The sequence below is a fragment of the Corapipo altera genome, unplaced genomic scaffold (assembly GCF_003945725.1).
Source record: "Corapipo altera isolate COAL_440 unplaced genomic scaffold, ASM394572v1 201, whole genome shotgun sequence".
Lineage (NCBI taxonomy): Eukaryota > Metazoa > Chordata > Aves > Passeriformes > Pipridae > Corapipo > Corapipo altera.
In genome coordinates, this window is record NW_020884940.1 from 1737392 (window position 1) to 1763029 (window position 25638).

Consider the following 25638-nt stretch of genomic DNA (forward strand, 5'->3'; position numbering starts at 1 on the left):
CTATAAAACAGAACTCATTGGCTGCGTGGCAAAGAGGTGGTTGCACCTTGTTTTCTATTTTGCATCATGCCAACTGATCCTGAGGTGTCTGATCACGACGGAGACATGGCAAGAGGCACATCAGGGGGGGAAATGAGGCAAGAAAAGCAGCAAACAGTCTGAGTGAGCGTAGGGAGCTGTAGGGAGCCTCAGCCGGTCTGGGAAGGAGGAGGAGAGGGCAGTGGTGGGTCCTGCTGGGCTGGATGTGCTCTGCCAGGGCAGCGGCTGCACGGAGGGGAGGGGGACAGTGGGGAGTTGTGTGTTCCCAAGGGAGGGGGACAGTGGGGAGCTCACCCAGCAGACACACAACTCCCATCCTCTGGCTGCGCACAGAAATCCAGCCCTGGGAGGGTTTTGGATGCCGCCCCAGTAGGAGCTCAAAGCCGGAGGATGCAACCTCACTAGATGTCAGCAGAGCCTCGCTCCCGGCGGTCCCGCTGCCATCCCCGGCCGGTCCCAGGCTCGCTCGGGATCCCAGTCCCAGCCGTGACCATCTATGGTAGCGCAGCGAGCGCAGGAAGCGGCGCTGGGGGCAGCCGAGCTCGGCGGGTTTCTCCTCCTTCCCATCCTGTCAACGTGTCCCAGCCCTCGCCGGGACGGACACGCCGTCTGTTTGTCTGCACAGCCCCCCAGCTCCGTCTGTTTGTCTGCACCAGACCCCCGGCTCCGAGGGTGGGTTCAACCCTCTCCCCAGGGCGGCTGGGATCCGAAAACAGAGAGAAAAGCAAAGCTCTGGTCCCCACTGCTGCCCTTTCCCTAACCACGGCAGCAAACACACCTTTTTGGAGCAAGTCCTGCCCTGATGGTAAAAGCAGACAGTGGAGCCTCCTGTGGGAACAATCCTAAACTGAATCCATGGATGTCTTACTCCATCCAAGTTATTTTCCTCTTGACCACCCCAATCTCGGTGTCTCCAGCAACAAAGATGGGACAATATTTATCCACCCTCTGACAAGTGATTCAAGACCCCCGGGGGTCTGTGAGCTCAAGGCTCTGGAGTGCTCCATACCCCTGGAAGCACAGGAGCCTTGCAGGAGTTTTTTAATGCTTGGGATGTGCCAGCACTCCCCACAGAGCCACCAATGACAATCACCCCTGGCACAACACATCCAGGGCCCAGAGCCCCCCCAGATTTACCCTGAGAGAGGGTGGAGCTGCTTCAGTGGTTCCATGAGGACCTTTCTCCCACCCTGAACCCACCAGACGTAGCTTGGAGGGGCCTTGCCCTCAGCCCCTGCTGTTGTAGCCATTTGGAAGGACCCAATGATCCCTTCCACCTCCTCCCAGCCCCAGCCCAAACCACTCCCTCCTCAGCCAAGTGCTGTCCCTGCAAGAGCAGAATGATACTGACCCCAAAGGGGGCTCATCCCACCCAGTCCCACCCCGGGGGCCCAGGGTGCAGCCCCAGCCACATCTCCAGGGCCCCGACCTCCAGCCCAAACCCCCTCCCAGGGGGGCCCACCTCTCCCAGCACCCCAAACCACCCTCAGCCCCTTTTGAGTGGTCCCAGGCCTCCCGAGGACCCCACTGCACCAATAGCCCCGATGAGGCCCAGCTGTCCCTGCAGGGGCTCTCAGGTTCCCCCCAGCTTCTCTTTGGGGGTGTCAGGCATGTCGAAGCCCCTGGAGCCCCCCCAGACCCTCTAGAGGGTCCCAGACCTCTTAAGGACCCCAGAGCCCCAATAACCCTTTCTGGGGGGAGGGGGGTCTGCAGCCCTCCCCCGTGGGGGTCCCAGATGCCCCTGCCGGGGCTCCCAACCACTCTTTGTGGGTCTCAGGCACCTCTTGGTCCCTGGAGCCCCCCCGACCCCTCCCGGGGGTCCCAGACTTCTGAGGACCCCACCGCCCCAATAACCCCTCCTAGGGGAGTGGTCTGCAGTCTTTCCCTGGGGATTGGTCCCAGCTGCCTCTGCCGGGGCTCTCAGCCCCCCAACCCCTTTGTGTGGGCCTCGGGCACTTCCCGGACCCCGAAGCCCCCCCAGACCCTCCCGGGGGTCCCGCTCCCCCCGGCCCCTCCCATAGCAGAGACCACGCCCACAAGCTCCGCCCCTCGCCCTCTCCGGCCACGCCCACACCGCACAGCCGCCAATCGCGGGGCGGCAGCCGCCCCAGACCCCGCCCCCCCGCGCAGGGCCGTGCGCACATCCGGCGCGCGGGGCGGGGCCGGAAGCGGCGGGCGCGGGGGGGGCAGGGCGGCGGCGGAGCGGGAGCGGCGGGAGGTGAGCGGGGACCGGCACCGGGAACCAGGAACCGGGAACGGGAACAGCGGGAGCGGGAGAGGGGACACGGCCCTGGGCACGGCCACGGCTGCGGGAGCGAGCGGGGACGGGCATCGGGCACCGCGAGGGTGGATACGGCCCAGCCCCGGAGGCGGGAGGGGACCAGGAACCGGGCGGGGGGGACACGGCCGTGAGCCTGGTCCTGGGGGCGGTACCGGGGACTGGGAACCGGGAGGGGCGGAGACACGGTCGCTGCCCGCCGGGAAGATGAGCCTGGTACCGGGGTCACTCCAGGGGGGTCCCGCCCGCCGGGGCCGCGCCGGAGCTGCTGCGGTCGATCCGCTAAACGCGGTGCTTTTGGGGTGATTTAGTCCCGGAACGGTGCAAGCGCCTCGACGGGGCTGTGACCGGGGCAGCCTCGGGGGTCCCTGCGGGAGCCGGGGTATCTCGGGGGTGCGGGGACACACGTTCCCGGGGCTGGAGCGACTCACCGGGCAGGCAGGTGTGTGCCAGGGGATTTGTCCTGGACACGCAGGTGTGTGCCAGGGGATTTGTCCTGGACAGGCAGGTGTGTGCCAGAGGGTTTATCCTGGACAGGCAGGTGTGTGCCAGAGGGTTTATCCTGGACAGGCAGGTGTGTGCCAGAGGGTTTATCCACCTTCCCACACTGAGTTGCCGCAGCCCCGAGCGAGGATGTTGGTGTGGTTTGTGCTCCACACCCCAGGTACCGTCTCCGTCTTCCCGGGGTGGTTCCTGCCCTCAGCCTGTTGCTGATTCCTCCTGCTGCGTTCTGGCGGTGGCATTGCTCTGGGTTTTGTGATGCTGAAACGAGAAAATAACAGTGTGGATGTTTTACACATCAAGTCACAGGATTTTTGCCCATCTGGGATTCTCCAGGACCTGTGCTGTAGGTGCACTGGAAACCCAGGAATCCATGGCATCAAGGAACTGCTGTGTTCCCATCCTCTTCCAGAGGCGATCCTTGTGTCCCTGGAATATTGCTGAGCTTTCTGGAAGCCAAAAATACCCCCTATTATTCATGTAGAAAGTTCAGCCAAGCAGTCTGTGCTGGAGCAGGCACAGCTCGGGAGGGATGCTGACGAGCTTCCATGCTCTGAATTCCTGATATGGAGCTTGGTGCTGTGTCCAATTTAGCTTAGATCCAAGATCCTCGGTTACTTCCCTGGTGGATTCATCGCCCTGGCAGGGAATGGAAATGAGAGGAGTGTGGCAACAGAGTCTGGCAAATGCAACCCCCCTAATCCAGTTAATTGTGGTGAAAAAGGAATCTTTGCTCTAGTGCGGAGCGAGGCGACAATTTAACTGTCTCTTAATGTGTGAATAAAACACCAAATAACATTTTTAATGGCTTCAGTAGGGTTTGTTATATGGGAGAGCTGGAATAGGGGCCAGATGGATTTTTTTTTTTTTTAAAGCACTTTTGGTTTTCTAAATAAAGTGGATGTGACATAGCAGGAGCAGCCAGCACGGGTTCTGGCACCATGTCAGAAAGTATTGTTGTACTATAAACAGCCGAGATCTCTGTCCTGGCAGCTGCTGGGACCAGCAATAGCTGTCTTGTGTTCGTGGCTGGTCCTGACCACTGACTAAATTCAGGCATTTGACTCCTGTCTTGCTTCAAATAATTCCTTCCTTGATGAGCTGAACTGTTTAAAAAAAAAAAAAAATCTTTGGGCTTTTGGCAGATATAAATGTTGGAAATCATCTGGTAGCTGATCCCCTGAGATATTCCAGTGTCAGCTCAGAAATAAACTGTGGTATGTTCCTAATTTAGTTGTCCCATCTTTATTTCTCTTGCCCGTAGAAACAGGAAGTCGCTGATGCAAATCTCATGGTGCTGACAGCAGTTTGTCGGGCTTCTCACAGCTCAGTGTGAGCAGGAGCGTAGGTTTGACTTGCTTTGGCTATAAAACCAACATTTGTGTCTCCCAGAATGTCTAAGGAAGGGCTCAGGTTAATGTGCTGTCTCAGGCAACCGAGTAATTTAATTTGTGCTGGTTTTATGAGAGCTTGCTCCCTGCTCTGAGGAGCCTTTGGCTGGGATGTGCCACTGCTCGATGTTCCTCGAGCAGGAGACTCCTCTTGCTGTGATGTCCAGGGCTGGCTTTGGGGTAACTGGTGTTTTTACAGATAAAATCCCTTCTCTTTGTTGCTCTGCTCAGTGTATCCAAACAGTCTCGCTGTAGATGGAGCCTGGTTTTGGTACAGCGTGTTCAAAGCCGTGTTCCCAAGCTGTGATGGAAATAAAGGGCAGTTGATACATTAACAAATGTGCTGTGAAAAGGAATGGCCTCCCTGGCCCACAGTGAAATGTGTGTTTGCTGCGAGCTCATCACTTCCGCTCCATTGGCAATCGGAGTTCAAGTGAATTTAAACAAGACCTGGGTTTAAATCCTGCAGGGAGAGCTTCCTCTCCACTCTGGAGAACTCCAACCCCTGGAAAGTCTTCCTCATCCCTCCAGAGCACAGGATGATGTGCAGAACAACAATGACTCTTTGATGATCTGTGTGTTTCAGCCTCCCCTTTAGAGAAGGGAAATGAGACCTGATTATTTGCACTGAGATCCGTGAAGTCAATTTGTCACTTGCTGTCAAATTATTTTTACATTCAAAGTGATCCATGGACAAAACACTCCTTAGCTGTAGCCCAAGCAGGTTCTTTTTGGTTATTTTTGTTTTCCTTGCTAAATGTTAATCTCTGGATTACAAGCTCTGATTTAGTTACGACTAAATCTTTTTATTTCACTCCATATGGGTATGCAGGCAGCAGAAATAGCTGCATCCACAGTGCAAAGAGCACAGGGGAGGGTGAGTCAAGAGGACTGACTGAGATCCAGGACTTTGGGCTGCCTGCACTTAGTTCTCATTTTGCTGCCAATTTACCAAGTGATTTATCTTGTAAGTTGCCCTAATGCCACCCATTAAAAGCAAATTAAAATGAGTTCACCATCTGCCCCATAGCACCAGGTTTACAGAGCTGGTATTGAGCACTGTGAGTTTATGGCTGCTGTCAGGAAAAACAAGGAAGGGCATGTCAAATTGGCAGGGAGAGTGGAAGGAATGTGTGTCTCAAGGAACAGTGGGATGTTAAAGGACATTAATCCCAACAGCTGATGCGATATGCTCCTCGCAGCAGCGTGTTTTACTGCTGGGGGTAGGAAGCAGCCCTTCCATCTGGACTTTCTGGTTTGTAATCCTGATTTGAACTGCAGTTTGCCACTGGGTAATGGGGCTGATCAGATTAGAGCCTCGCCTGGAATGTGGTGGGGATCAGTGGTGCAGAACAGCAGCTTTGTCTGCCCAGCACACCCGGTGTCTTTCCTGAACCCCCTGCATTACATCCCTCTGCCTTGCTGCTCTCGAAGCCAGGCAGAGCTTCCTTAACAGGTGGCTCTTTTGGGGGAAAAAACCCACACTTTGAGCGTGCTGAGAGCGGGGGAGGCAGAGCTCTGCTCTTGGCTGTGCTCCCACGGGGAGACGTGAGCCCTGTTCTGGATGCAGCAGAGAACTGAGGATCCTGCGGTCGGGATTTCTACATGGCACAGAATTCAGGAGGCAGAGGTGTCATTACTGTGATTATAGGGGTGGCTGCCATCGAGTTTCAGCTTCTCTGAACTCTTTCTTGTGTATCTGGAAGCTGTCCAGTCACTGGTGTCTAGTTTTGTGCACAGCCTGTCCTCTGGCTCGCTCTTGGGCAGAGGAGGAAACCGCTCTTTTCCTCTTGGAAGGGGGGTGGCCTCTCCCCTGCCCCCCACAGCAGCGCTGCTCCTCCTCATGCAACCAGGGGAAAGAGGGGTGGAAAATGGCCTTGTTTGTCTTGTGACATCAGCGCTGCTGCTCGTGACTAATGCTGGATCTGCCCCACATCCTCTGGAAATTAGGTGAAAACATGCACTTTGGAGCAGGGCTGAGAAGGCTTGTGAGTGAAAGCAAAACCCTAGTGAGAACATGAGGTTTCATTTCTGAGGGGATCTGGTATCAGTTCATCGTTCAGCTGAGTAAACCCTGCTTCCCTCTTTGAGTATTCTGGGGAATATTTTGGGAAAGACCCTCTCCTCCAGGAGCTGGAGCTTTTGCAGGCTCTAGCAGTGAGAAGGAAGCTGTGTCCAGGCCACAGGAGTGATTCATACTGTAAAGTCTTTTGATGAGTGGTGATAAGATAAAAATGCAATTGGTGACTTGCTGCTCCCTCCCTGCATTCCCTGTGCATTAGTGTGCTCCGAGCGTGACCCGTCTTGTTGCTTGGTGCAGAGGCTCTGCAAAGCAGTAATTAATGGAAAGTTTAGATGACTTTTAAGACTTTTCCAGATGAGATGCTGCAAATGGCTTGTGTGCCTCAATCTCTTTCCTGTGCAGTGCCTGCAGAGGAGGCTGTAGAGGAAGAACAGGGGCGCGTTGTTGCAGCAGCGGCTCCGCCGCCCCAGCTCGTGCAGCTGCTCCTCTTGGTGTGTGCCAAGGTGGCTCATTCTGCAGGCTGAGGCTCTGCACTGTGGTGATGCTGGGCTTACAGATGTTTCCTGCAGGAATTCAGGGCCCCAGGGGGTCCCCGTGGATGCATTTGCAGGGTCAAACCCTCTGGTTTTCACCTGGAGCGTGTGAGCTCCCAGCAGAGCAGTTGTGCTTCATTTGCTGTGTGGTCACAGCTGGGACTTTGGCCAGGAACTGACTGCAGTGAGATTCTGGGCAGACTGGTGTGTTACTTGTGTCACTACAAGGTTAGAAGGCGGAAGTTTTGTGTCATTATACATGTAAGAAGTTCTTAAAATGGAATAGAAAGTATTAAAGGAGCGACTGTGGCAGTAGCAAGTGGCTGTTGTGTAATCTGACTGTCTCTGCTAATGTGAGGGTATTTGCTGTCCATCATCAGGGTGCAGAGCTGGGTAGGAATTATTCTCCTGGAACTGGTAGAGCTTGTACCAGACAGCTGATAAACCCTCTGCAGTGTTTGGCACCCGAGTTCCACACTGTCAGAGGATGCAAATAATTGCCTTCTGCCTCTGCAGGTTGTGGACAGCGGTCGATATGGAAAGGCTGGTTGAACGGTTGGAGAAGGCTGTGGAGCGCCTGGAGACGGTGTGCCAAGGGCCTGGCATGTGTGGAGAGGGCTCCTCCAAAGGTAAGGCCCAAAGCACCTCCCTGGGGCAGCCTCTGTGCTGAAGGCCTGGCCGGACAGTGCCAGGCACCGGCAGCAGCTGTGTCGAGCTGGCACGGGGCACTTGTGGGGCTCTGGGGGAGCTCCTGTGGGGCTCTGGGGGAGCTCTTGTGGGGCTCTGGGAGAGCTGGCACTGCTCAGGGGGAAGTGGGGTTGGGAGCAGACCCTGCACAGGCGCAGAGGGCTGTGGTTACTGTCCTGTGAAGATAAGAACTTCCTGTGGCTGCAGCACTTCCCTCCAGGCTGAGCCTCCTGCACTCGGATGGTGTGCCCCAGGTGGGAGGTGCAGCCTGGGAGCTCAGTGCCTGTGTGGGTGCTCCCAGTGCCTCCCAGTGATCCCTGTGCCCTGGTTCCTTCTCTGCAGGAGTGGCTCAGTACGTGCAGGCTTTCGATGCCCTTCTGTCTGGCCCAGTAGCCGAATACCTGAAGATCAGCAAAGAAGTCGGTGGGGATGTGCAGAAACACGTAAGGACTCGTGTTCTCCCTCTGCTCTGGAGAGATGCTGCGTGTCCTTCAGGGGCTGCAAGGGCCACGTTTGCTGTCAGTGTCTGCATTCCTTTAGTGCTGCATTCTAGGATCTTTGTAATCCCTGAGGATTCAAAACAGATGCCCAGATAACCTCCAACAGGTTGCCACCTACGCACACACATGATGAATCAAACCTGCTCCTGGAAATCTTAGGTAGTTAAGTGCCTGGCTCTCTCTAGACCTTGGTGCAGGCTTTTAGGAGGCCTGAAAACTACCCAGCTCAGGAGCTGTTACACTCTTTTGAGGTTTCTCCTGAGGATGGCTGTCTCCAAAATACGTGGTTTGAGATCAGTGCAGCTGCTTCCTCCCAGAGCAGGAGCTGAGGGCAGTGGGATGACTTGTTAACATGAGTCTGGGTGCAAGGGAATCTCTCTCATGTTTGTCTCTGTCCTTAGGCTGAGATGGTTCACGCAGGTTTGATGAGTGAAAGGGCTCTTCTGGTGGTGGCATCTCAGCATCAGCAGCCAGCAGAGGTGAGTCTGGGATGTCTCTGATCAGAAACCTCGTGCGCTCTTCCCTCAGAGTCTGGGGTGTCTGTGAGTGTAGGGGAGCCTGGGCTGTTACAGCTGCTCCAAAAGAGGAACTGGAGGAGCACTGGGGACACTTGCACACCTGAAGTGGCACTTGCTGAAGGCATGAACTGCTCCAGGTGCTCCCCCAAGACCAAGCAGAGTTCTGGAGGTTGATTCTTAGAGCTGCAGAACTGGCATTTCCCAGTTGTTACAGCAACAATTGTTCTGTAGCTGTCAGAGCAGCTTGTGAGTGTCACCTCACAGCCTCTGTCTCCAGTTTCACCTGGCACCAGCACTGCACAATCACTGCTCCCTGAGAACCTGCAGACAGGAACTTGTCTGAGCCAGGAGCCACACTGGGATTTGTGTAGCGTGTGCTTTTCATTATGTGATGCTCACAGACTTTCAGGCATCAAACTCCTCCTGGAGCAAAACAGACACTTCTGTCTATTGAATGGCCTCTGAATAACAGCTGGGCTTTTAGGATTGATTTGTCCTTAGCAAGTAATTCAACACTTTACCCTGGGCTGCTGCTTCTCAGCAGGATGTGTGGCTGAGAATCTGATCCTGAATGTATTGGATTTTCCCTGCTGAGAACTGTTTTTCCTGAGCAACAGGATCCCACCTTGCTTTTTACAGTTATTATCTGGCTCAGCCATGGCTTCTACTGTTACCTTGTGGGAGCTGGATTTCTGTGCTCCTTTCCTAGTCACTGCAAAATAAATCTGCATCTTTTTCCCCAAACTCAGCATTTAGAGGGTTGTTTATCTCTCACCAGGCTGGCTGGGATGCTCTACGTAGCCTCCAGCCTGAGAATCTGCTTACAAATCCACTGACACGTTATTTAAATAAAGGATTATGAACAAAGAACACCTTAATCTAGGTTAGGTCTTTGTGCAGGTTGTCTGGCAGGAGTCTAGTTCTGGAGCAGCCAGTTTGAAATGCAAAATGTGTGAACTTTCAGTGCTTGTGGTGAAGAATTTCCCCATCTTGTGACTGGACAGTGGCACTAGGCCAGAGCTTCTGGAAGTGTGGCCTGGCCAGTGGTGCTTTGGGACCTCTCAGTTTTCATCTAAACAGGGGAAGGGACAGCAAGAGAAGCTGAGGCTTTGAAAAGCAACTTTTGCCCAAATTTGTCTCTCTCTGCTGCCACCAGCAGGAGACTTTCTAAGTGTAAAGGAACGAAAAGTTGCCTAAGAGGCACCTCTGGAAACACGTAACCTTCTGGTTGCTCTGCTCTGACCCCAGAGCCCTTTTTAGCACTTCCAGTCAGCATTCCAAGTGAGCAACACACAGAAACAGTTCTTACCATCCAAATACTAAAGGTTTGGATTGGTTTGAGAAATAACTGGAATCCTGTAGTCTGGCTTGGTAGGATGACTTTTGAACTTGCTGTGACTCTTGATTGTGGTGCAGGCTGCAGGTCCCAAACCTTCCCAGCACCCCTTTCTCTGAGGGTTTGTGAAGGAGAGGAAAAATGTAACAAACTGTCTTGGAACAAAAGAATCCAGGAGAGGCAAATGCTATTTCTGTCCTGGTTACTAACAAGCTTTGTCAGTGTCTCCTGGATTGAACATGAGTCACAGTTCTTGGCGTACTCCCATCGTACCAATCCGACTGGGAGCAATGACTTCAGCCCTGGAGGAGCTGGGCTGTGGGGCTGAGCTGGGCTCGAGGGGAGGGCCAGGCCTGGGCAGGAGCTGGAGCAGAAACTTGTGCCAGTTGGAATCTTCTCCTGAGTCACCATCATCTCAGCAGAGCCGCCCATGAAGACGTGCAGCCGTTCCAGAGCAATGCTAATTAATCTTCTTACTTGTTATTGTCCCTCTGCAGAATGCCTTCTCAGCGCTCCTGAAACCCATCTCGGAGCAAATCCAGGTGGTGCAGAATTTCAGGGAGAAGAACCGTGGTAGCAAAATGTTCAATCACTTATCTGCAGTCAGCGAGAGCATCCCAGCCCTGGGCTGGGTGGCCATGGTAAGGACTCCAGTGGGGAGTGGTTGGACTGGTGGGAAAAGTCTGGCTCATTGCTCAGCTGTTCCAATGTGTTCTTTCTGCTCTAGGCTCCAAAGCCTGGTCCTTATGTGAAGGAAATGACTGATGCTGCCATGTTTTACACCAATCGGATCCTCAAGGAGTACAAGGATGTGTAAGTTCATCTTATCCCTTAAAGATGTCGTTGAACTCAGTTTGCTGGGTGTGAAGGGGCTGCTCCAGTATCTGACCACAGCCTTTCTAATTCCTTCTTCTTTGATCTCCTTGTGTCCTCAGAGATAAAAAGCAAGTGGACTGGGTGAAAGCTTATCTGAGTATCTGGACAGAGCTGCAGGCCTACATCAAAGAGTATCACACCACAGGGCTGACCTGGAGCAAAACAGTGAGTGCTGGCTCTGTCAGCAGAGCTGATCATTGTGTGATCATTGCAGCAGAAACAGAGCTTGTGCAAGTACCTTTCCTCTTCTCTGCTCTTACAGGGTCCCGTAGCCACAGAAGGGGCTAAAGCAGCACCTGCTGCCCCCGCTGGGGTTGCACCCCCCCCTCCAGGCCCTCCCCCTCCTCCTGCCCCCGTGAGCTCCAGCACAGACGACTCTGCCTCGCGCTCCGCGCTCTTCGCCCAGATCAACCGGGGAGAAGGGATCACCTCGGGTGAGTGGGAGTGGCAGAGGGAGGGGAAGAGGGAGAGCAGCCACCAGCGAGGGAGCTGCTGTGCTGCAGGTCCTGGGTTTGCTGCTATCCCTCAGTGCACCTCCTTAGAAAGTATATGACAAAAACCCCTCTGGTCCCAGTACGGGGTGGAGGCAGCGCTGAGCCAGATCAGTGGGACAAAGGGAGCTCACCTGGGGGAGAATTCCCACCCCTCACCTGGCAAGTGCAACAAGACATTAACCTGTAGCTGGAATGGAGACTGAGTCCTGCATGTCTCCAGTGTAAAAGGTGCAGTTTTGCACCTATTATTTGCACAAACCCTCTCCCTTTTTTTGTGTTACCCACTCAGCACATCAGGACAGGTGTGAAACAAAGGTGAGGTGCTCGGCTGAAGGCTTTTTCCAGCTGCAGAGTGGAAGAGCTGGCACACTCTGGTTCTGTGGCACATGTTGTGTTCTCATCAATATTGCATCAGTGTTTCCTGCTCCCTCCACTTGTCACAAGCTTGGGCTCAACTTAGGTCCAGTCCCAATAATTTATTTGCATTTTGACAAATGCTGTCATGATTGGTGTAACCACTGATGTCTGCTGTTTGTGGAACTGCATTCTTGGAGCAGAGCTGGGTCTCAGGTTTGACTTCTCTTGCAGGCTTGAGGCACGTTTCAGATGACATGAAAACCCACAAGAATCCAGCCCTGAAGAACCAAGGGGGCCCTGTGAGAAGTGGCCCCAAACCTTTCACTGCTCCCAAACCAGCCTGTAATGCTAATCCCTCCCAAACCACCTCTCCGAAGGCACCTCCACTGCTGGAGTTAGAGGGCAAAAAGTGGAGAGTGGTGAGTGCCTGGTGTTGGCATGAGTGGGTTGGAGGGACGGGAGCTTTGGAGCAGAGAAGGAGGGTCTCCTGGAGACCTTTGTTATAAGAGGCACCAGCCTGAAAGCACCTGCAGTTTGCTTTTAAAGGAGCTGCCGTGCCCTGCTGCTCGCGTGGGTTAGTTGCTCTGCATTCAGAAAATGAAGGGTGTTTTCCCTGCCTTTTCAGGAAAACCAGGAGAATGCCACCAACCTGGTAATTAGTGACACAGAGTTGAAGCAGGTAGCATATGTTTTCAAGTGCACAAACAGTACACTCCAAATCAAAGGCAAGATCAACTCCATCACCCTCGGTGAGTGAGAAAACCCTGAAAACTGCTTCTGTGTGCTGGTATGTTTGCAGAACCTGAGTCTCCAAAACCTTTCTGTGATCTACTCTGCTTTTTTTTTTTTTTTTTTTTTTTGCAGATAACTGCAAGAAGCTGGGTCTGGTGTTTGATGATGTGGTGGGAATTGTAGAGATCATCAACAGCAGGGATGTTAAAGTTCAGGTGAGCGTCTGTCACCTCTCTCTGCCAGGAGTGTGACTGCTGCATCTGCAGCATCTGGTTCTTGGAGTGGTTTTATTTCCAGAACAGGAATGTGCATCTCTGGAGAACATTTATGAAACACCATCTGTCCTACTGCTCTGCAGCTCACCCAGCCCTTAAGAAAGGGCTGAAATTTGCCTCACTGAAAGGGTACAATTTGTCTACTGCTTCGGGGCTGTAGGGAAAAGCTGAGGCTCTGTGAGGTGGGCAGCAGGAGGCCAGCAGTAGAATATACTCCAGTTCCAGTTTTGGTACCTGGTTTGGGATGGTCAGTTTGCCCAGCATCCACTGAAATTTTGCTGTAGAGATCAAAACAAGAAGTTAACTTCGGATTTTTGCTAAAGGTGGGAATATTTGAATCCCGCGTGTCTGGGAGGGGGGTGGTTGGAGACAAACACAAAAGAAAAATGCTGTGGTTGCCCAGTCCAAGCTAATGCTGCTCTGGCCCTGCCAGGTCATGGGTAAAGTGCCAACGATTTCCATCAACAAGACAGACGGTTGCCACGTGTACCTGAGCCAGAGCTCCCTGGACTGCGAGATCGTCAGTGCCAAGTCGTCGGAGATGAACGTCCTCATTCCCACAGAGGGGGGGGACTTTGTAAGTGTCTGTTGTGAAATCCTTGTGGAGCTCTGCTCTGGGGATGTGTTTTGAGCCCTGCAGGGAATGCCAGTTACAGCGAGGTGTGGAGGGACAGCTTCTAGAGTCTGGTGGTTGTGAATGGTTCTTGGTGTTTTGTGAGAGCTGCTTCTTCCTCGGCATCTCTTGGGGGCAGAACAGGCAGTGATGGTGGCACAGGAGGGGGCACAGTACATATCTATGAAAAGAAATGCCTAAAGCAGTGGGAGTAGTTACTAGTCTTAGCCATGAACTGATTTTTGATCTGTTTTCACCCTCCAGACTGAATTCCCTGTCCCAGAACAGTTCAAGACAGTGTGGAACGGTCAGAAGTTGGTCACCACTGTGACGGAAATTGCTGGCTAAGCAGAAAAGCACCAAGGCTCATGCCCTCCCCTGGCCCTGCTGTGGGACAAATCTGCTTTCAGATGATTCTCTTAGATTTCTTGTACCTTTCTGCTCTCAAACTGCTTCTCTTCTACCCGAGAGACACAGCTACCTGCCGTCACTGAAATTCCTCTGCCTGGGGTTTGGGGTAGGTGGCGGGTGAGTTATTGTCCACATCTATCAGCAGGAAGGTGTATTTTCTTTCCCCTCTAACTGCACCAATTGATCAGAGTGAACTTCACAGCCAGTCCTGGCAGTTGGCTTTCAGAGTGTTGTTCGGGTTTTTTTTGTATTTTGCCTTTAAGCAAACTGTTCATGTGAGAGGAATGTTGTCCCCTTTTTAACGAGTAACGGTGTCTGTTGGAGTCCACAGTACCCAGTTGCTATGGCAGATGTCTTGAGAAGGTTCTGGAAGCTGCCAATTCCAGCTCTGTGTACTAGCTGGTGGCTTTACAGGACATGGGAATGGTTTTGTGGGACCAAAGGGCCGTAGCATTCCACCCTTGACCTCTCTTTCATCATTCCTACTAGCTCAGTGTATTTCTGATTGTGCCATGACAGGAGGCTTTAATTACCCAGTGCCACAGGAAGGCTGCAGTGGTGTAACCCTGGTTACTTGGCAGCCTGGCTGGTAGCTTGGAGCTGAGCACCTCTTACTCCATGAGCCCTCCACCTTCACAAGGGAACCTTTGCCCCAGGGCTTCCTTCTTGGAGCAGCTGAACTCAGGTTCAGTCTTCCAGGTTGGTTCTTCTGAACCTGTCCCCTCCCACCGAGGAAGGGGCCTCCTCCATTCCAGGTCAGTTGTAAATACCCGAGTTGGATCAAGTCGGTTCATCGCTCTCTTCCTCATCTGCAATCAGCCCCCATGAAGTGAATCCTCCCCTTTTCCCCCTGTTGCTTGGCTCTTTTATTTTGGTGGAAGGTCGTAGCCTCTGTTCCAGGGCCCTGGAGCAGAGTGATGGATCACACAGTACTGTACTGGCCCATAAAGGGAGCTGCACGTGCTTTGACCTTCATTTTTTCCAACGCCTCGGGTGGCATAAGCATATCTTAAAATGCATTCCCTCTGTAAAAGTGTCAATGTTCTTTTTCTCTAGTACAGAACTTACAAAAAAAAAAAAAGCAAATTTTTTTTATTTTGAAACTGTCCTGTGACTTGTACTCGTCTTCTCCTGAGGCTTGTGAAAAAAACCTTTCTTATGTACTTAAGATTATACAGAAGATAGAATAAAGTTAATGCCAACTTGCTCATTACTGTGGCTCTGGTCTCTTTTTGGGGGCACACAGGAGCTCAGGTAGGACAAGATGCACCTCTGCCTTGCTTTCCTCAATTCCTTTGAATAGTTTTCCACAGGGAAGCACAGACCTTCCTCAACTCCCCTCAGAACAGCCTCAGTAGTTGTCAAATCTCACCTTTTTTAGTTGGTTAGATGTAAAGTTCTTTATTGATTTCAGTTGTACAAAAGTGCATAAAACAAGCCATTAGTTGAAAACTGTCCAAGATGTTAATACCTGCTGAATTCCAAACCCTCCTTTTTCCCCAGAAACGCCTAAATTTGGCCCTTTTCCCCATCCTGAAGGACAGGCTGTAATATAATTCCCCTGCATACAGCCATGTAAGTCTTGCTGATCCCTGCACTAGTGATTTGGGTTAATACTGCCATTGTGTCCTGCGAGGAACAGGTGATGGAGAACAAACCTCTGGCACAGCTGATCCTTCTGCATCACCCAGAGACCAGACTGGCCACAGCTCTGAGAGCTGAAGCAGATTTGCCAGGCCCTGTGCCAGGATGGAGTGTGTCAGACTCAGTGCAAGGCTCAGCCTACCCGTGTGGGACTGGAATTACACCAGGAATTCCACTGCTGTGGAAGTGCTGAGCTAAACCCCCTCTTCTTCCCCTTTCCCCAGATCCCTGCAGGCTTGGACACACAAAGTGCTGTTGCACAGTAGCATTAACTAGAGCAGTAAACCCTTCCCAGTGCTCTCACAGGAGCTTCACTGGAGGAAGGGGAGGATAGTGGTGTCAAACCACTCTTCTGAGAAGTGCAGGTGATCCCCTTTCACCCCCAGGAACACCAGCTTCCCTGCTTTGTCCATCTCCTGCAGCCCCAGGCGATCCTGTGGACAGAAGTACAGGGTTCCACCTCTGCTCTTCAAACCTTCTCCTCAGGGGTGGGAACAAGGAATTTTATGTGAATTTTACAGGAGCAGAGTTCATTAAACACACACTGAAGGGGATCCTGAGCCAGGCATGAACCACCAGTGGCACTCCCACTGCCAGAACTGGCTGGAGAGAAACGCCTTCCCAAACAAACAGCTACTGGCAAGGGGAGGCAATGCCCCAGGAATGGCAGAGATGGTGAGAAGAGCAGAGCTGTGGGGTTTAGAGCTCCTGAAGGCCCCAGGGACACTAAAGAGTGGAAAGAGCAGAAGACACTCCCCCCAGCACGTACCTCCTTGTACAGCGAGGTCTCCTGCAGCGGGACGGTCTCCTTGGCTTGGCCACTTCTGTAAAACCCAAACCACTGCAGGATAAAAACAAGGGAACAGCTGCTGAAGGGCTCCCAGGAGCCAAGCAGGCCTTCAGCAGCTTCTGCTGGAGTCTGTGTGGTGTCAGGCCTGTGTTTGTGCCCAGCCTGCTCCTCAGCATCCTCCAGACAAAACAGAAGCCCCAAAACACCACCCAGAAGCAGCTCCTGCCCTGCCTTCCTCACCTCAGAGACCGGAGGGTCCACCATGGTATCATTGAGGAATTTCACCATCACAAACTTTTTCAGAGCCATCAGGTTCTTCTTGTAGGTCTCGTTGATGCCCTGCATGGAAGCAACAGAACAGATCCAAGCCACTGGAAAGCCCAGAGACAGGTCAGGGAAACTGTTCCAACCTGCTCTTCAGCTGCACAGGGAGCCCTGGACTGCACCAGCCTCGAGGGTGGGAATGTGCCACGTGTCAACAATCCCATGACATTTGGGTTCATCTCCAGGCTGTAGGGAGGGGAGGGGCCTTTCCTGCCTTCCCAGGAGAGGGAGAGGCTTCACCCACTTGAAGGTGGTCTGAGCATGTGGCATGTCCACACCAACCACTCCAGAGGAGCTCAGTGACACAGGAGCTGCTCTGCCACAGACCAATCTCACTCATCAGTCTACCAGCAAAAACACTTTGGGATTCAGGGCAAAAAGTGCTTCCCTTGGGACTCCAGCAAAGCTGCTGCCAAGGAAAACCAACATAAATGAAGTCACTTCTGCTCTCCTGGTCACATCCTCATCCTCCTCCTTACCCTCTCCTGGTTGATATCAGCCAAAAAGATGCTGTTTTTCCTGTAGTCCTCCTCCTTCAGCGGGTCGTGCCAATACTCTGCTTGTACCAGGCTGGAGAGGAGAGAAACCAAGGATCAGACTGGAAACCCAGAGCTGCTCCCGTGGCTCTGGCTGGTGATGGATGTACTCACTGCTCCTGAACAGCTTTTGTGTAGGCTCCCAGATCCAGGGTCTTCCGGATCCAGTCACAGATGTGGGAGCTCTCCCCAGGACAGCGTGGAAAGCCGTACACGCCTGGGGGATGGAGAGATATGACAGCTCAGGGAGCCAAAATTAAATCCCTTAATCCTTCTGGACGGTAAAGAACCACCTCTTACAGAGCAGGAGCCAAGAATTATCCAGGGAATCAGGCAGCCTTTAATCCTGCAATCCCATTAGGCAGCCGTCCTGCCCCAGGAACTGTGGCAAAGATAATGGATGGGGAGTGCTGAACACTGTCCAGCTCACCTGGGGTGTTCCCAGGATGGCTCCCTATAAATCTCCCCCACTACACTACAAAGAAATACACTCAAGCCATGGAACTTCTCAGGGTAGAGTATTTGAAACTCATTTCCAGCCACTTTTAACTGTACACCTCTTAAAATTCCATTTCATACCTCCCTTTCCTTGGGGCTTTGGCCTTCCATATGCTGATTGTAAAACACCCAGGTGGTTTAGTTGCACAAAGGCTTTGATCTGTAGAAATTTCTCCTGAAATAACTAATCCCTAGTGCCCCCAAGGCATGTAAGAAATCTACTCAGACAATGAGTCATCTACTTACAAAGGTCCCTTTTCACTGCTAGTTAAGCAAGTCCAGAAGATAATGCAGTTGGCTGACTGCTAATAACTGGGCCAAAGCAGATCACCAGATCCAAGAGCAAAGGGACAGTTTAATTCATAAAGAAAAGGTTGAGGGAGAGGCCAAAAAAAATCCCATTCCCACCCCTTCAGGGTGATCAGGAGGTGTGACAGCTGGAGAGGACACTACCTTGGTGCTGTCCCCCGATGGAGATCAAGTTGAGCATGGGAGGAGAAGGGCACCTCTGGGCCACGGCCCTCCTGTGGGGGAGGAGGAAGAGCTGAGCTCGGCGTGCCCAGGCCATGAGACCTGGCTCACATGCACAGCTCACATGCCAAGGCCACAGGTGCTGGTTCTGTGTGGGCTTGGGCACTTGTGTAACGTTTGCAGAGGGAATTTTAACCCTTCCTGGGAGAGAAGGGCCACAGGCAAAGGCGCTCTGAGCGCTCCTGCTTCTGTGAAGGAGTTTGGCAGTTTATGTCTGCTTAGTACTTCTAAAGGGTTTTAAATCAGAGCCTGAACCCCAACAGATGTCACTGGAGATGGAGCAGGATGTGAACTCACAGGAATTGGCCTCCCTGGGAGAAGCCCATGGCGTTGTAGCCTCCCTTCAGGTGAGGGTCCGTGGCGAGTTGGCTGCAAACCTCCTTCACCTGATCGTTCACGTTCATGAAGAAGCTGTTCTCCATGTCCTGAGGGATTAGCCAGGTGAAAACATATCATTTGTACACCTTTACAATGCCTGGTGTTATTTGAAACTCTGCAAGCAGATCACTAACAGTTCTGGTTTTGAAAGAGGACCTGAGCTTTCACAGTGAGGGAAGTGAAACCCCAGTTTTGAGACTTCACCACATCTTTGTTCCCTCCTCTGGTAAAACTGCCTCATGTGGGACAGTGACATTTCCCCCCAAACTTCTTCACCATTTGAGTCCCTTCCAATTTTATGTATATAAAATTAAAATTAAATTTATAGGTATATATAACAAAATCAAACTTCACCCGTCTCCTCCAGAACCCAGAAAACTACATACATTGTGCATCATCCTGAGAGATTATTCAAAGGAATTCCATAGGGCTACATAAAACTGTCAAAAGCCACAAAGGTGCAGAAGTCTAATTTATTACACTGAAGTGAACAAACAGTTGTAAATCAAGAAGGGTGGGCAGGGATAAAGCTCTGCTTTAGCACAGCATCTATCACATGTATTACCTGGAGTGGTTAGGGTGTGCTAATCAGTGGATTTGCATATTAATCCAATTTAGATTAGGGATTTGGTTTTCCCCAGTTCTTTTCTGCAGGTATTAGCTGGACTTTATTGGACTTTATTAACGTGTCAAAGCTGTTTACTTCACTGAGAAGAAAACAATTAGCAGGGAAAGCACAACACAAATCGTTGTGGAATCCTGTTAATACCAGAGACTGCAGCAACTTCAGACCCACCCACTGGCCACCCCTGCTCACAGAAACCCCAGTGACACCCCAGTTACCTGTATCAGGTTGCTTCCAATCTTGAGAGACAGAACGTAAATCCCCGGTATTTTTTTCTCCACCATCTTTTGAACGTAGCCCATGCTCATCGGGTTGCAGCAGCTGTCTCCTGGGAGAGGGAACACCGGGAGGCACCGTCACGCCACGGTCCGGGGCCCTGACCTCCACAAACACACCGCGAGCCTGCGCTGCGATGGGGCCGGGAGCTGCCAGCCACTCGTGGAGCCGGCGGAGGAGGGTCAGCAGCTCCCGGCCCCGGTGGGCACCGGCGGAGGGGGACACCGGAGAGGGGCCGGCGAGCGCCCCGTGGGCCTGCTCGGCTCCCAGCCTCCCCCGCCGCCCCGCGGAGGGTCTCGGCTCACCCATGCCGTGCCAGATGACCAGGGGCGCGGCGGTGGCCGCGGGTTCCAGGCAGAGCCCAAGCAGCAAAGACAGCACCGGCATCGCCACCCTGAGCGCCGCCATCTTGACCGACCACATGACTCGCCCCCGGTACGGAGGGCGTGGCCTCGTGGGGCGGGACCAATCAGGGGCGGGACCAGCGCTGGGGGCGTGGTCTACCAGCAAGGGGCGTGGCGGGGGAAGCTCCCACCCGGATCGCGGGTTCGAGTCCCAGCTTTGCTCCATCCCCCCCGAATTCCCAAATCCCGCCACAGCACGTGGCTGCGTCTCCTCCCCCGCCCCCGGGACACGGAGCCGGGAGATCCACGACCCCTCCGGTCCTCTCTCTGGGCTGGAGAGACACCTCTCCCCCTGCGTGAGCTACCCCTGGGGGACAGGGTGGGACAGGGAAGGAGCCTCCCAGGGCAGTGGGTACCCCCAGGGGACAGACCCCGCTGCCCTGTCAGGCTGTTGTGGTCGAGGGTTATAAACCAGAGGTGTAAGTAAGGCAGTCCTGGGGAGGTTTGAGGCTGCTGTAGATGCCCGTGCTCACGAAGTGTCCATGCCGGCAGCGCAGCCTGCTCCGCTCTCACCGTGCCGGGAGGAAATGCCAGTGGTCACTGCCTGGCTGCTCCTGTCCGTGTTCGTTGACATTTTTGGTTTGCTTCCCAAGAGGGCTGGATATTATCCTGAGTAGGAGCAGGCAGCAGCGTTGCAGGCAGGACAGGATGCAGTGCCACACGCAGGCAGGGGAGGGGGGGCAGGCAGAGCAGGATGAAACCCCTCCTGCAGTGAGGGAAAGGACTGGAAGCACCCAATCCTCTCCCTCCCTGTGACAGTCTCCTCTCTGCCCCACTCAGGAAACCTTTGCTTTCTGTCCCCAGATATGCAGGGTTCCTGCTGGTTATCACAAATACCTTTGGCATAGTCGCAGGAATTATTGCTCCCACTGCAGTTGGACTTTTCGTCATCCAGGTAATTTGGGGCCACAAACCAACAGCACATCCCTGGAAAAAAAGAAAAAACAACACCATAATTCTCCTCTCAGCAATGGATTTCTTTCTTCGCACTGAACCAAAAATTACACCAAGCCAACCCACTCTCCCAAAGAGCACATGGGATGTAGCACCCAGCAAAACAGAGCTCAGCACTATTTTTGAGGACACAGGGATGACTCAGAAAGCAGGAACAGCTCCACATGGGCCCCATCTGGGTGTACTTGGAGATGGGGAGAGGGTCGAGGGAGTGGAGTGAGGGGGAAGCTCTGTGCCAGGCAGGAAAGCTTCCTGAATTCAGCACAGCATGTAATGTTTCCAAAAATGCCAAGGCAGGAAATGGTTCTGCAACAAGAGGGGTCTGGCAATTCCTCCCTGTGAGCTGGTGGGTGCTGACACAGGTTGGACTGTGGCTGGAAGTGTCCAAGGCCAGGTTGGACAGGGCTTGGAGCAGCCTGGGCTAGTGGAAGGTGTCCCTGCCCGTGGGAGGGGGTGGAACAAGAAGAGCTTTATCCCTTCCAACCCAAGCCATTCCATGATTCCCTGATTCCATACGTCTGGAGTTGAGCAAAGCTCTTCTGCTGTTGGCAGGAGTTACAGGCAGAGGATGGAGATGAGTCAATGCCTTCACTAGTGGGTGGCAGCAGTTGTGTGGTCACTGCAAGGAGACAAAGGGAAGGCTGACACCATCGTGCTCTATTTTTGCCCCCCAGGATCTCCACAGTGGCTGGAGGAATTCCTTCTTCCTCCTTGTGGCCCTCAACCTCTTTGGCTTGATCTACACAGCCTTTGGCAGTGGGACCATCCAGGACTGGGCCAGGCAGGACAATGCTGTGGGGTGAGAGCCACGAGCTTGGGAAGGGGTCCAGGGGAGCAGGGGCAGCACTTCCACCCACCTCTGGCCACCTCCCGACCCCAATCTGCACCAGACTGGGGAGGCACCAGCCCTTCACCCTGTGAGAAGGAGCACTGCAGCATGGACAGATCCCAAAAGGGATCCATGGATTGCTGGGGAGCTGGATGCCAGCCAAGCCTGCAGCTATTTCCAGCAAAGCTGTTCTGAGATGAAGTAAATTGATAATGAAGCACTAATGTTAGTTTTTAACCAGAGGCTTTTCACACCCTCTGCACACAGACTGCCCACACTTTTTTTTTCTCTTCTTAATGAGACAAGCTGATTATTCATTTATCCTTCATCCTCTCTTAGAAGCAACTGGGGCAAAAAATAATTGATGGCATTGCAAAGCCCAGGCTGCAGCAGGGAGTGGGCTGTGATCCTCCCTTGCTCCAGACTGAGCCAAAATGGTGCAAAAGAGGATCCAGATCCCAGGCAGAGCCCCAAAACCCACTTCACTGAAAGAGTGAAGTGAAAGTGAACTGTGTTCCCAAATCTGGTTCAAGGAATTTGGGGCTGGGAGGGTGTGAGAAGCTCTGATAAGTTACACTTGCTGCTGCTTGGGAGTGGAGAAGCTCCAGCATTGAGTCCAACTCCTGGCCCTGCACAGGACACCCCAAGAATTGTGCATCAATTGGTTTTTTTGTTTGTTTTTTTTTTCTTTCTTTCCCTTGTATTATTATTATTGCTGTTGTTGTTGTCAGGATCAAGTCCAATTCCTGGCCCTGCACAAGATACCCCAGAAATTGTGTTCCTTTCGTTATTATTATTATTATTATTATTATTATTATCATCATCATCATCATCATCATCATAATAATTATAATTATTGTTATTGTTATTATTATTATTGTTATTGTCGTTGTTATTATTGTTAGTGATATTGTTATTATTGTTGTTATCATCCTCATCCATTATTGCTGTACTTTAACTCGTTTCCAGTCATTAGCAATAATCAAGATCGGGGGCGGAGCCACGGCAGTCCCGCGGTTGCCATGGCAACCGCCCGCGCCGCCCTCCGTCCGCCAGGGGGCGCCGCCGCGGCCGCGCCCTCCCATAACCCCCCGCGGCGGCGGCGGGCCCGCCTCTTCCCCGCCTCCATCATGGCGGTGAGTGGCGGCGCCGCGGGCCCGGCCCGGCTCCATCCGCCGCCATCGCCCGCGCCCGGGCTCGCCCGGCCACGGCAGGAGCGGGGCGGGCTGGCGGGACAACTGCGGGGGCGGGATGGGCGGGCAGCGCTCGGTGCGGCGCCCGCGGGGAGCGGCTGCGGTGACAGGCCGCGGCCCGCCCGCTGCTGGGGAAGGGGCGGCGGGGCCGCGGTGTCCGCCTGCGGGAGCCCTTCCCCCGGGCACCCCCGGTTACCGCCGGTGTGGTTTCTCCGCAGCAAGACCAGGGTGAGAAGGAGAACCCGATGCGGGAGCTGCGGATCCGCAAACTCTGCCTCAACATCTGCGTCGGGGAGAGCGGGGACCGGCTGACCCGCGCCGCCAAAGTGCTGGAGCAGCTCACGGGCCAGACCCCCGTGTTTTCCAAAGGTGAGGGGCAACAACAGTTTGTTCCTGGTGGTTTTTCCTGGCTCTTCCTGGTTGTTTCTCTTGGTTTCCTCCCTTTCCTGGGCGTGCGGGGGGTGCAGGGGCAGCGCAGCTCCCAGGAAGGGGCTCCGGTGTGGGAAGGGGCGCTCTGATGTGGGTCCTGCTGAAGAACTGAGGGTTTTAAATAATCAGGGGCTGGCGGGTGGTTGCGTCAGGTCCATTCTGCCTCCAGACTCTGCTGCTGCTCTGCCAACATCCCCAAAGAGAGGCCGCCTTGGCTCTTTTTAATTCCCTTTAATTTCTTGGGTGGTACGGAGCTCTGAATCCCCCGGGTGGGAATTCTCTGGCTGTTCCCTGAGTGCGGTTGTTGCTGCCCACAGCCCGGTACACGGTGAGGTCCTTTGGGATCAGGAGGAACGAGAAGATCGCTGTTCACTGCACGGTGCGCGGGGCCAAGGCAGAGGAGATCCTGGAGAAGGGGTTGAAGGTGAGAATTTGGGCTGGACCTTTGGTTTGTGGAAGAACAAAACCTCCCCGTTCCTAGTGAAGAGATGTGTGTTCCAGAATGCTGCACCTGATCTGGATGCAAGTCAGTCGTGGATACAGTCTGATACAGGGACTGGAATGTTCACAGTTTCTCTGGGTGCTGTTTCATCCTAATTTATGGGCTCATTTTTGGGGGGAATTTGTCTTTGCTGCTGGGATTTATGAGCACCCCGGGGGAGGAAAATCTCAGGGATGAAGACTTAGTAGCATGTGAGCAGGTTGGGGGTCTGGTAGCAGCTGGCAGAACGTGTTACTTGTTACTCCCAGTCAGTAACAAAATAAGTGACCAACAACCAACGTTTCAGGTGAGAGAATACGAGTTGAGGAAAAACAACTTCTCAGACACCGGGAACTTTGGCTTTGGAATCCAGGAACACATCGATCTGGGCATTAAATACGATCCCAGTATCGGTATCTACGGCCTGGACTTCTACGTGGTGAGTGTTCCCTGCTTCCCTGCGGCAGCTGGGCTCGTGGGAAAGCTCTGGAAGGATAACTGCCTTCCCATGGAACTTGGCTGCCAAGTGCTGGAAGGTACCCTTGGTTCTAATCTGAGATTCCCAGGGCTGCCATAAAATCCTTGATTTATGGAAAGTCTCACAAAAGCCTCTTCAGAAGCAAATACTGTTGCTTTGGGATGACACAGAGACAGCTGGGCTGGGTTTGGGGAGGGAAGGAGCAGCAGCGCGACGAGGCACCACTGATGTGGAACTTCCAGGCTCCTCTCCTAGTAGAGAAAGGTTTAATTTAAGAAAATCAATAAATACAGGGGGTGAAGCAGTGCTGTTGGCCTCCTCCTGCAGGTGCTGGGCAGGCCAGGCTTCAGCATTGCTGACAAGAAACGCAGGACTGGCAACATCGGGGCCAAGCACAGAATTGGGAAGGAGGAAGCCATGCGCTGGTTTCAGCAAAAGGTAAAGTGCCCTCTTTATTTCCAAGGATTTCCAAGCAAGAATCAGCAAAATGCTTTTTGGAAGAGCTGCAGCAAGTTGCTGGGCAGGGGAAGACCTTGATCAATGCTTAAATCAGAGATTTTTACTGGCCCAGAGCAGTAGAAGCTGCATTTGAGCACGAGGTGCTGTTCATGCTTTTTTATTTGTGTGTGTTGTGAACTGAAAGAGCAGCTCTTGCAGGAGAGCTGGAAGGAGGTATTAGCTCTTGTGGAGAAGGCTCCCATGGTTTTTGGAGGTGTTACATGTACGTGGATTATGAGTGATGGGGCAGGGTTAGGATTTGTTGCTCTGACCCTGCTCCCAGCTCAGCTGCCAGGCTTGGAGGATGGAGTGATCCAAATAAAACAAGTCCTTGGGGCCATATAATGAATAACTGCATCATGAAGGGGAGCTGCTGAAAGCTGGGTTGGAAGTCTCAGGGGTGGGGACTGCTGATAGTTTTTCAGAGGTGGAAAGGATGGATGGTCTGTCTGGAGGCTCTTTACTCTGCCTGGACCTACACAGGTCATATACCCTGCACAGGGAGGGCTCCAGCCTGCTCCTGCTGAATCCCTTTTCCCTCCTCCTGCCTGGTTTTGCTTCCTGTGATTTCTCACTTGGTTCTTTCTTTTTCTTTCCTCACAGTATGATGGCATCATCCTTCCTGGTAAATGAGCAGTTCCTGTTACCAAAAAAGTAAATAAAATTTTCTAACCCCTTACTTGTGTTGTGAATTTTGTGGGGGGACTCTTCCAGACCTGGGAAGCTGCTGGGAGCAAGGGACACCTGTACTCGAAAGACAGGAGCTTTTCAGCTGGATTTGGAAGTGTAAACACAGGTTAAATATTGAAATTTCACAGGAAGTAAAAAATATTTTTTCCAGTTTTTCTCTCCAGATCCCTCAGACCTGCATCTCCCTGAGATACAGCAATGCAAGAGCATCCTTACTGCCACCAATCCCAAGGAGAAGCAGAACCTACACTGGGTGACACTCTGTCTTCAGAAAGTTATGTCAGGATTATTTTCTTAAATATGTAACCAGACAGAGTCCCTCTCCTTCACCTGCTGGTGCCTCCAGCCCTGGGTTCAGTCAGGGTGTGAGTCACAGCAAACTCCAAGCCAACCTGCAAAACTTGGACACTGCAGCTCTAGACACTACTTTGCTGCAGCCCCATTTTAGAAAGCACCAAAGTCTTTCCCCGTGACGTTATTTGCATTATTCAGCAGTTCCTGTGCCCCACACAGATC

General features: G+C 52.9%; 3 protein-coding genes across 5 annotated transcripts; 2 read left to right on the forward strand and 1 right to left on the reverse strand.

Moving 5' to 3' along the window:
* The first annotated feature begins 2201 nt into the window (after positions 1-2201).
* On the forward strand, positions 2202-14777 carry CAP1 (cyclase associated actin cytoskeleton regulatory protein 1). The gene is made up of 13 exons (XM_027661083.1): positions 2202-2257; positions 7282-7394; positions 7795-7895; positions 8354-8431; positions 10304-10447; positions 10534-10619; positions 10742-10847; positions 10945-11116; positions 11765-11952; positions 12159-12282; positions 12398-12480; positions 12974-13117; positions 13418-14777. The coding sequence occupies exons 2-13, from the start codon at positions 7301-7303 to the stop codon at positions 13499-13501; spliced, it is 1404 nt and encodes a 467-aa protein (XP_027516884.1). The 5' UTR covers positions 2202-2257; positions 7282-7300; the 3' UTR covers positions 13502-14777.
* PPT1 (palmitoyl-protein thioesterase 1) lies at positions 2859-23424 on the reverse strand. 3 transcript variants are annotated; one of them, XM_027661088.1, is made up of 10 exons: positions 22743-23424; positions 20408-20497; positions 19109-19218; positions 18185-18312; positions 17810-17880; positions 16973-17075; positions 16802-16892; positions 16239-16337; positions 15978-16049; positions 14938-15642 (listed from the first exon to the last, which is right to left on the reverse strand). In XM_027661088.1, the coding sequence occupies exons 2-10, from the start codon at positions 20493-20495 to the stop codon at positions 15520-15522; spliced, it is 885 nt and encodes a 294-aa protein (XP_027516889.1). In that variant the 5' UTR covers positions 20496-20497; positions 22743-23424; the 3' UTR covers positions 14938-15519. The 3 variants fall into 3 exon arrangements, with proteins under 3 accessions (XP_027516890.1, XP_027516889.1, XP_027516888.1); XM_027661089.1 differs by lacking the exons at positions 14938-15642; positions 20408-20497; positions 22743-23424 and adding exons at positions 2859-3079; positions 19472-19606; XM_027661087.1 differs by lacking the exons at positions 20408-20497; positions 22743-23424 and adding an exon at positions 19472-19620.
* RPL11 (ribosomal protein L11) lies at positions 22386-25111 on the forward strand. Its single transcript, XM_027661091.1, has 6 exons — positions 22386-22489; positions 22765-22915; positions 23293-23399; positions 23764-23895; positions 24262-24372; positions 25036-25111. The coding sequence occupies exons 1-6, from the start codon at positions 22484-22486 to the stop codon at positions 25063-25065; spliced, it is 537 nt and encodes a 178-aa protein (XP_027516892.1). The 5' UTR covers positions 22386-22483; the 3' UTR covers positions 25066-25111.
* The last annotated feature ends 527 nt before the right edge of the window (positions 25112-25638 follow it).

Coding starts and splice junctions, on each gene's coding strand:
- CAP1 (XM_027661083.1), top strand. CDS start 7,301: ATGGAAAGGCTGGTTGAACGGTTGGAGAAGGCTGTGGAGCGCCTGGAG. Junction 10,448..10,533: donor CCCTGGGCTGGGTGGCCATG/GTAAGGACTCCA, acceptor TTTCTGCTCTAG/GCTCCAAAGCCTGGTCCTTA. Junction 10,848..10,944: donor GGCTGACCTGGAGCAAAACA/GTGAGTGCTGGC, acceptor CTGCTCTTACAG/GGTCCCGTAGCCACAGAAGG.
- RPL11 (XM_027661091.1), top strand. Junction 23,400..23,763: donor TCCTGGAGAAGGGGTTGAAG/GTGAGAATTTGG, acceptor CCAACGTTTCAG/GTGAGAGAATACGAGTTGAG. Junction 24,373..25,035: donor TGCGCTGGTTTCAGCAAAAG/GTAAAGTGCCCT, acceptor CTTTCCTCACAG/TATGATGGCATCATCCTTCC.
- PPT1 (XM_027661087.1), bottom strand. CDS start 19,589: ATGTGGTCGGTCAAGATGGCGGCGCTCAGGGTGGCGATGCCGGTGCTG. Junction 17,881..18,184: donor TCCCAGGGAGGCCAATTCCT/GTGAGTTCACAT, acceptor CCTCCCCCACAG/GAGGGCCGTGGCCCAGAGGT. Junction 16,050..16,238: donor TGGACCCTCCGGTCTCTGAG/GTGAGGAAGGCA, acceptor TTTATCCTGCAG/TGGTTTGGGTTTTACAGAAG.